We start from the raw sequence: 9,098 nt of genomic DNA, 5'->3' as shown, positions 1-9,098 counted from the left end.
GCAAACGCGCATTACAAACAATACGACTCGCCTGTCTGCCACACACGCCTCCAGCCCTCCCGCAGCCACCAGGAATCCATGCTTTGACCGCTCTCTAACTCTCCCCGCACCCCTGCAAAGCCCACCTACCCATTCCTTTGCACTCGAGGTAGTACGGGATTGATAATCACACGCGTTCAACGACACCCATGCGCGCAGTGAGGCGCCGAGGGCCGCCGCCGCCGACAACACATCCCCTCCAGCCGGCCTATGCTTGTGAGGAGCCGGGCTTGGTCAAAGCGAAAGGCAGTGGGGCCAACTGGATGGATTGCCACCGCGGTGCAGTCAGCACCAGCGCCCTTTACAAGGCAGTTGAATTGGGGTTCAAAATTGACCCCGGCGGGCACGCAGCTCGCGCAGGACTGCATCGGAACTGTTGTCATTGACACCAACACTTGCTGTTGTACACAAGCCCTGAGGCCTGGCGACGTGGCAGAAAGGCGCAGCACCCCTTGTCGCAGGCCTCTCCAGCAGGCCGCGACGCGAGCAGGGGCACACAGCAGGGAGCTTGTGAGGGGCCAGCACGCGCCCCCGCGAGAGGCCCTCTGCCCCTGCAGTACCTGAGAGACACCACCCAAATCACGTGGCAACGTGCCCAATCACCTCGCAATGCAGACCTATTCTACCCCCAAGGCGCGCAGCCGACCTTGCCCAAGCCTGTGCATGCGCGCAAACAATGCCCGATCGAGCCCGCCAGATGTGACGCCAGAGGCCAGTATCTTAGGATGCCCAGCCAGTGCTGACGTCACTCATCGCCGCCGTCAAAGCTGCGGCTGTCCAGGCTCGAGCCGCTGCTGAGAGATGAGAATGCGGAGATCTTCTCCATCAAGTAGGTAAGAGTCTTGTCCTTCTTGTAAGGGCTTCCCTCCAAGGTTAAGGCTTGCCACGAGTAGTTGATCTGGTGGTGGGGGGGAGATCAGGTGTGTGTGAGATGGAGGAGTTTGGGGCATGGATGGGCGGTGAACGTGCTCACATGATAGATTGGGCACGAAGCCAACACTTAGGTAAGGTGAGGTCGGCCAGCACATTCAAGTGCGTGCAGGTTGGATGTCAACCGCTGTCAAAAACCGGCCAGTGGAGCCGAGGTGCTGTGAGACATGACGTTACACGAGCGTGTCGCACCTGCTGCGCCTCCCGCTCCAGGAAGCTTCCCACAGCTGACCGCAGCACCGTGTCCCGGCAGTAGTGGGCGCTGCAATGAGGTTTTTTTGGGGAGGGGGGTGGAGTTGTGGTTGGTTGTCAGTCGGGATTTGGGCTAGGGGTTTTCCAGTGCGCGACTTGGAAGTGCGGGGAGGGGACCGCAAGTTTTTCCCGGAGGCAACTGGCGACGTGGGGGTGCCTCCAACATAGCCCACTGCTGCTCCTGCCCCCACGCTGAAGGGCAGCAGGCACACCCACGTGCACAGCTTAGATGGTTGCAGGCTGCGCATCGGCCAAACCGACGAAACGATGCGAGCGGCCGCCTACCTGTAAGTGTAGTTTGGCAGGTAGCCTCTCTGGACCTTGTGCTCCCCCTGCGCCCCCGCCTCCACCCGAGGCAGCCCGCGTTTGATCGCCTCCTCGATCGCCTGGAGTCGCGCGCAGCGCGCGAGCCGCGTGGCGGCGCGGGGTGTCAGGTGCACGAGTGAGGGTGAGGGGGAATGAGCGACCGTCAAGGAGTTTGGCAGAACGCTGGCCAGGCAGAAGGGCTGTCATCTAATTGGATTTCGACGCCGCAGGCCCCCAGCTGGGACGGGGGTTGGTTGATGTGTCTGACGCGCCCTTCTAGAGCCCCAAGATACAGCAGCAATTTTCAGAGGGCGCTGAGAACGTGCGCAGCCCAGCCCCACCTGATAGTAGCAGCACTCAAAATGGAGCCCGCGGTACTCCCTGCCGGCCTCGCACCCCCACTGCCGCCCATACAGCGCATGGCTGCCGATGAGGTTGAGCGCCCCGGCCACCATCTCCCCGTCAGCGTTCTCGGCGACCACCAGCAGCACCTGGTCTGCCATCTCTTCGCCCAGCCTGATTGAGAAAGAAAGAGAGAGAGTGTGTGTGTGTGCGTGTAAGTGAGAGAGAGAGAGACAGAGAGACAGAGAGACAGAGAGACAGAGACAGAGACAGAGAGAGAGACAGAGAGAGAGAGAGAGAGAGAGAGAGAGAGAGAGAGAGAGAGAGAGAGAGAGAGAGAGAGTGTGTGTGTCCCTACTCAGCGCACTGTCCGAGAGGTTGGGATTTTGAATGCATACTGAGCCACTGCATGCAAGGCAGCCGGCTGCCAGGGGGCTGCAAAGGCGTCTGCACGGAAGCGTTGCAGGTCCTGCGCAAGAGGCAGGGCGCCGGGCAGTCCCCGACGCCACACAGGCAGCAGGGCGATTGGCCACACCGCAGGCGGCTCACATCTCAAAAAACCTGCGCGTCAGGTACGCGCTGCCCCAGCGCTTGTCCACGGTGTTGAGGTAGAACTCGTGGAACTTGTCCCAGTGGTGCGGCTGGATGGCCGCCCCCGTCAGCCGCCGCACGGTCAGGCCCTGCTTCGCGACGGCCTTGCGCTCCTGGGCAGAGGGGTCGCGGCGGCAGAGGGGTTTTTCGGTGCGCAAGGAAGCTTCCGTCACAACTGCTAGCTGTGTGTCCTGTAGCGTCCCCTCCGTTGCGCCCCACACCTCAACTCTCGGCCCCACACCGAAACCCCCGGCTAAATCAACTTGCAAAGCGAGGCACCACCCTGGAAGCTTCCGCAAGCTCGGAGCATGGACCCGCTGCCTGAGCTGGCGCACGGAACCGAGCCCAAAAACGCACACGAGTCTCGGCGCCGCCTGGCGGGGGAGCGCTTCACAAACAGCGATACAGGAAAATCAGGAACGCACCTGCCGGATGTTTTTCCGCTTGCTCTGCTTCAGCGCTGCCAGGAAATCCTCAAAGGTCGAGTAGCCGTCGTTCTCCCAGTGAAACTGGATCCCCCTCCGCTGCTGCAGCCCCAGCGCGCCAAGCGCCGCCCACTCCTCGGCGCCGCTGAACGTGATGTGGAGCGACGACACGGCCATGCGGTCTGTGATCGCGACGAGCGTCTCGGCGAGCGCCTTGAGGATGGGGGCGCGGTAGGGGCCGGGGGCGACCATCAGGCGTGGGCCGCTGACGGGCGTGAAGGGGACGCAGCTCTGGAGCTTGGGGTAGTACCTGTTAGTTTGACCGGGAGTTTGACCGGGATGTTGACCGGGATGTTGACCGGGTTTGGAATGGTGGGGCGTGCGGAGGGGCGGGCAAAGAGTGTTATGGGTGGCGGGCGGCAACTCGCAGTGAGTGGACGGCGCGGGCTGGCGGCGCAGCAGGTGGGGCGGCGAAGGCGGCGCCGCACCTGCAAAGCGGGCTCTGGCATGACGGGACGGCCGATAAGCTATGTGGCTTTTCTTGAAAATGCATGGATCTTGCAACACGCACTCGTTGGCCACATTTCACCCAACAGCCCACCTGCCGCCGCGCATCTGGTAAAAGTTGGCCCAGCTCGAGTCGAAGACGTACTCCCCATAGGAGTGGCCCTTCAAATACAGGGGGCAGCATCCCACCAGCTTCCCTGCCTCGTCCCTGACTACCACGTGCTGCGGCGCCCACCCCTCCTCCCGGACCTGTGGCATGACAGGGGTGGGGTTTTCTTGTCTTAACCAGAGGGGTAAGGGAGTGCATGCAGTGGCCGCGGCTGCACCGCACAGCTGAGATGGTGCTCAGCTCAGCTGCCCCGCGCGCGTCGGGCGCGGCGCCCGACGACTGCTGCACGCCGCACCCTCTGTGCGCGTGGCCTCTGTGGAATATGCGCGACGCTGCGACCGCGGAACCCCAGTGAACGCAACACTCAGCGGCCGCCACCCCTCGGCGACTGCCAGCCGGCAGCGACCGCTAGCCTTCAACGCCGCCCGCCAATGAGGGCCAAGAGCAGCAGAGGTGTCCCCACAAAACCAGGCAGCCTAGATGGCTTGCCCCGCAACTCAACCACGGCGTGCGCACGCACATCAACACACACGCACACACGCGCGTACACACACACAAGCACACACCACACACAAACACACATACATACACACAATCACACACAAATGATCACTCACAAGCACGCACAAACGAACACACGTACACACGCACCGCCGAGCCGGACGCCTCCAGAATCCACAGGAACTTCCACGTGACAAACGGGTTGACCTCCCCGCCACTGCAGGCCACCGCGTCCCACTCCTCCTGCGCCACCTGCTCGATCGCCGTGACCACGCTCACGCTCAGCTGCATGGTGGCGCTGTCGGCGCCGGTGCTGCTGCCGCCCACGCCCTCGGCGGCGCCTGCGGGCGGCTGCGAGGCGTCGGGCGATTCGGGCGCCGCAGGCGCCGCCGCCGCCGCCGCGCCGTCAGCGACTGCGACCTGCGGGACGAAGCAGGGCGGAAGTCCGGCAACAATCGGTGCATGACGCCAGGAGTTCGGAGCCTGCGAGACTTTTGTAGGCAGTCAACGTGCTGAGGGCGGTTGCCTTCTGGTGGTCTGCGAGCTTTGGGCAGCACGCAGGAATACACTGCAAGGTGCAATGGGTGCGCATAAGATTAATGGCTACTGATGACATGATGAGACCAGCGCACCTGTGCGGGGGTTCCGTCTTGTCCAGCTGCGTGGCAGCGAGAGCGCTTGCGCGCAGCGCAGCGTCGCGGTGCCAAAGAACGGCGGCATGTAGACACCGCCTGTGCATGCGCCAGCATTCCCTGCAAGCGCATGGCTAGTGCTCGACTGATCCTCCCTAGCGAGCAAGACCCTCTGATGAACGCGCGGTCGAGCGTTTGAGTTGTATGATCTCTGCGAGACTTACCACCCGCGCACCCGCCGATAAAGGAGCTGGATTATCGCGCACATCACTGGTGATCACCTACGTGTTCCCCATCAAGAGTCACTTGGGGTCACCAGGGATAACCAGCAGGCGAGAATGCATCAGCCAAGAGCAGGGCAAACTCCGCCTGCGGGCTGTGCGAAATTTACACGATCCTACTCAGCAGTGGCCTCGTTGCTTCAGTCAGTGCAGCCATGCAGCTCGCCCAGCGTTCTTCTACCCTGCGGGCCTCCCGCCCCGCGGCCGCTACCCGGGCTGTCAGCCGCAGGTTGGTCTAAATCGAATCAGTGAAAGTGTTTCTGGAGGGTCACACGGCAATGGAAGCCCAGATCCGGACGTAGCAGGGCTGGGGTATAGCGCGATCGAGGGCCCGGAAGCTGGGCTTGCTATGCCGTTGAGGCCCAGTGTGGCAGCCTTTTCCCTCAACGCGAAAACGATCGCCCACCGCAGCGCGTACGGGTGCTCTCTGCTGCACTATTTTGCCCGGCGTGGTGGCCGCCCCGGCCACCAAGCGACTGTTGATGTGAGCAGAGCGCCCCCACGCTCGCATATGCAGGACCGTGAAGGTCGTGGCTGCCTACGGCCAGGACAGCCGCTTCGTCGACCTGGCGGTGAGCGCCTGAACACGGGGCGGGATGCAGCTTACCCTGGAGGCGGCCGGCGTGCGAGCGCTGTGCCTGTGCAGCTGCGCATGACCTGGTTCAACCAAAGTGGAAACCGCGATCGCGGCAGGTTAGCAGCAGCACGCAGCACGGGTTGACATGTGCCAGGAGGCACTTCGAAGCTCCCGCTGCTACCACTGCGCCGCCCTCCCGCCTGCCCACAGGATCTCGAGAACACCACCGGTGCTTGGGACGTGTACGGCCAGGACGGCGAGAAGCGGTACAACTCCCTGCAGGTGCAGACTTCAGTGTGAACTCCCGCAGGAAGCCGCTCGGACGGACGCAGTCACTTTTGGGCAAGGGCTAGGGGGGGCAGCGTCTGCTTGGGGCACGCAAAGGGGCGTGTCGGCGGCCGGAGTACGCCAGTGGAAGGGGTCAGTGGTGGCGTCGCGGCGACGCGCAGCCACGCAGCGCGGAAATGGGCGGCGGAGGGAACGCGGCTGAGGCTACTGCCCTGCAGCATATGGCGGCCTAGGATCTGCCTATATCATCGACAAGCGCACCACTGGAGCCATTTTGACACGCCTGTCAGGGGCAGACGCTGCAGCGCCGCACTTGCCAGGCCGCACTTGCTGGCAGCCTCCAATAGAGGGCGAGGGGGACACTGTGCTACGGCAGTCCAACCATCACCCCTATGTCAACCTCGCCCGGTCAACACCCCTTCCCCGGCCCACCCCCCGCAGTCCGAATTCTTCACCCGCGCGGCCGACCTCGTGGCGCGCCGCGAGGCGATCCTGCTGCTGCTGGCCGGCAGCGGCGGCGCGGCCATCAGCCTGTTCGGCCTCAAGGGCGCCAAGGACGCCCAGCTGCCCATCACCAAGGTGGGGGGGTGGATTCAATAATTGATTTTGAATGCTGCAACTGCTTTTTTCCTGGAGGCCAGAGTTCACTTTGCAGCAGCGTGCGAGCTTGCCGTGGAGCGGATGGGAAATGCATGAAAGCGAGGGAAGACGCCGTGGCGGCTGCATGAGGCGCTGCTTTGCTGCAGGGTTGCGAAAGGCCCATGCGGCCGCGCTCAAGCAGCGTCGCCTGCTGACGCGCCGCGCGCCTGCGCTCGATCCCACCTCCAAATGCACCTCGAACAGGGCCCCCAGACGAGCGGCGAGAACGGTGGGTGCCTCAGCCCGGCCTGATTTTGAATCCAATATCACTGTCATTATAAATGATGTCAGCGATACTCAGCCAGGTCCACCCCGAAACCTTTTGACACCACGTGTCAACAGCTGCGCTCCACATGCAGCATCCGCGCCTCATAAACTCCTCCTCCCACCCTCGCCCCTGCGTTTCCAATCGCCCCTCCCTGCAGGCAAGGGCGGGAGCGTGCGCGGCAAGCTCTGAAGCGGCCAACGCCTCTGAGTGCTGTGTTTTGTTTGAAGTGGTGATGTAAATTGTCTAAACAACGCAACATCCACGCGTGTAACACTAGTGAAGCTGCCACGACCGCGTGTGCGAGTGCACACTGTTCCTAGGTGCATGGCTATTACGCATCGTGTATGGGGGTGGGTGGAAGAGTTCTCCTGTCAATGGCCTGGCGGTGGCGTGGGCGCGACTGGGCGCGTGCGGACGCCTGGCGGAAGACGCTCAGCATGACGCTGCTTGCTGCAGGCGCCGGCTCTCGCGGGCGCCTGCAGGAAGCGCTGGGTCGTGCTATGTGATGTTCACGAGTGGACAACAGTGAGCAACAGCGCCAGCAAACAGCGACTGCCGTCGCGCGGGGCCGCTTCTCCCGGACTGTTGAAGGCAGCAGGGTGCAGCCCTGAGCCAGCTCGCAGGGCTTCAGCAGAGGGAGGGGCCGCGCAGTCGCTGATGCTGGGGGTTGCCACGGGCTAACTCGGTCGCCTGTTACAGGGGCGCTTTGAATACAAGGGCACAGGGTCGCAGAGAGGGCACGCTGCCAGGCGCGGCGATCCAAGGATTATAGCCAAACACAAACAAGGTTTTAGGAATGATGTCGGAGGTTGTAACACGGGTGAAAGACTTCACGCACATCTAATGGCAGCGGCGGCGACTCGAACACAAGCGCACGCAATTGGCAAGGCAACGCACATACTGCAAAGCAGATCAAGGGCCCTCAGGGCCGGCTACAGGTGATGCGCACGAGCGAGGAGGCCGGCGGCACACGACAGCCCATGCGGCGCTATGCAAGGGGCGGCTCGCCGGCCTGTGCTTGTGTGCAGTGCGCGCCGGCTGCCCCAGGCGGCCCGGTGCGCGCCGGCGGGTGGGGGATGGGGGACGGCGGCCGCTGAGCAGCAGCGTGCACATGATTAGAGGGGGACGACTGCCATCACTCCCTGCCGCACGGCGTGCGAGCTCATCTGCTCCCTGCTGCACAGGGGGAACCTTTCTCAACACCAGGGACAAGCCGCAGGCGGTTCCTTGAACCCTGTCAAATCGTCACAGCTTCTGAAACCCAGGATCTGAAACCGAGACCCTCAACCACAGGTGGCGGGCGCAAGCGGGCCAGATTGGTGAAGATTGGTCCACCACTGGGGCTGTTGCTTTGTATGGGCCAAGCTGCAGGTGGCTGTAAAGGGGCGCTCTGCCTTCGATGCTGCACAAGAACGTGGGAGGTGTCACGCGGTTTGCGGCGCGTGTGCGTTCCGGCGGATGCGGGCGCGGAGGGCGCGACGCCACAAATCATCGAGGTTTCATGGGTGCGGTTGCCTGTTGTGCAGGTGCGCCGAATGCGTTGTGGTGCGCCGCGTAGATTGAAGGGCTCGAGGTTGCGCAAAGGTGCGACGTGCCAGCCCGCCGCGGCGCAGCGCCTGCGGCCAAGGATGGGTGTCAGTCCGACAGCACCCCACCCCTGCGCGGCGCGGGCCCGGGCCAGCCAGCATGCTTGCCCACGGCCCGTGCACGCGCTGATAAGACACATCAAAGACAAACGCCAAGGGAAGTCAAAACGAGAGGCCGCGAGCCCCTCGCCCGCCCTGCGACAAGCCGTAGCATCCTGCGGCGTCAGGGGTGCGTGGCTGGCTGCCAAGGGCGGCACCAATCGCTCCGTGCCGCCTGCCCCCCCCCCCTCCCCGTCCCCATTCGGCAGCCAGGCGCGCCCTAATCAATCTAGACAATTCAATGCTCTCTCCGACCGTTCCGTGGCAATCAGCGGTGGGCCAACGCGAAACGCGCGCCTGTGCTTGTCACCGCAACATGCTGCCTGCGACCCACATGCCGTCTACCCCCGTCCCGCTCGTGAGCGGGGCCGGACGAGCGCTGCCCGTGCGCACCCAGCAGCGAGATGGGCCCCGCCGTTGCGGCCCAGCCAGCCGGCGTCCTGTTCAGCATTACAACGACACTGTCGCTGCCGCGGCCACAGGAGCCGCTGCGGCGCTGGGGGCGGCAGGGGCGGCAGCGGCGGCCGCCGCGGACCGCTGGAATAGCGCGACGCACTCCGCGCGGTGCGCCGCATATGCGGCGCTGGCGCACGCCCGCGAGCAGAACGCCGCCGCCCCGCAGCCGCCGGCGCACGGCTTGAGCGGCGCCGCCGCCTCGGTCGCGCCCGCGAGGCTGGTGCACGCGGAATTCCAGCAGCCGACCCGCAGCGCCGCGACCGCCGGCGC

The 9,098-nt window shown here is 64.0% G+C and overlaps 3 protein-coding genes across 3 annotated transcripts; 1 reads left to right on the top strand and 2 right to left on the bottom strand.

Annotated features, from left to right (window-relative positions):
• Nucleotides 1–784: 784 nt before the first annotated feature.
• On the bottom strand, nucleotides 785–4,722 carry MNEG_10838 (hypothetical protein; the record flags this gene model as incomplete). The annotated part of the gene is made up of 9 exons (XM_014040692.1): nucleotides 785–937; nucleotides 1,162–1,231; nucleotides 1,507–1,607; nucleotides 1,869–2,043; nucleotides 2,419–2,573; nucleotides 2,886–3,195; nucleotides 3,487–3,641; nucleotides 4,153–4,415; nucleotides 4,635–4,722. The coding sequence occupies 9 exons, from the start codon at nucleotides 4,720–4,722 to the stop codon at nucleotides 785–787; spliced, it is 1,470 nt and encodes a 489-aa protein (XP_013896146.1).
• A 348-nt stretch (nucleotides 4,723–5,070) lies between these two features.
• MNEG_10837 (Photosystem I reaction center subunit VI) lies at nucleotides 5,071–6,876 on the top strand (the record flags this gene model as incomplete). The annotated part of the gene is made up of 6 exons (XM_014040691.1): nucleotides 5,071–5,144; nucleotides 5,433–5,487; nucleotides 5,703–5,774; nucleotides 6,222–6,359; nucleotides 6,624–6,648; nucleotides 6,845–6,876. 6 exons carry the CDS (start codon nucleotides 5,071–5,073, stop codon nucleotides 6,874–6,876), a joined length of 396 nt encoding a protein of 131 aa, XP_013896145.1.
• Nucleotides 6,877–8,822: 1,946 nt separating this feature from the next.
• On the bottom strand, nucleotides 8,823–9,045 carry MNEG_10836 (hypothetical protein; the record flags this gene model as incomplete). Its single annotated transcript, XM_014040690.1, has 1 exon — nucleotides 8,823–9,045. A coding segment is annotated over one exon (223 nt), but the record flags the coding sequence as incomplete, so codon positions are not given.
• Nucleotides 9,046–9,098: the final 53 nt, after the last annotated feature.

This window comes from Monoraphidium neglectum (assembly GCF_000611645.1).
Source record: "Monoraphidium neglectum strain SAG 48.87 unplaced genomic scaffold scaffold02479, whole genome shotgun sequence".
NCBI lineage: Eukaryota > Viridiplantae > Chlorophyta > Chlorophyceae > Sphaeropleales > Selenastraceae > Monoraphidium > Monoraphidium neglectum.
The sequence above is the reverse complement of the archived record's forward strand: the minus strand, read 5'-3'. Positions and strand labels throughout refer to the sequence as shown.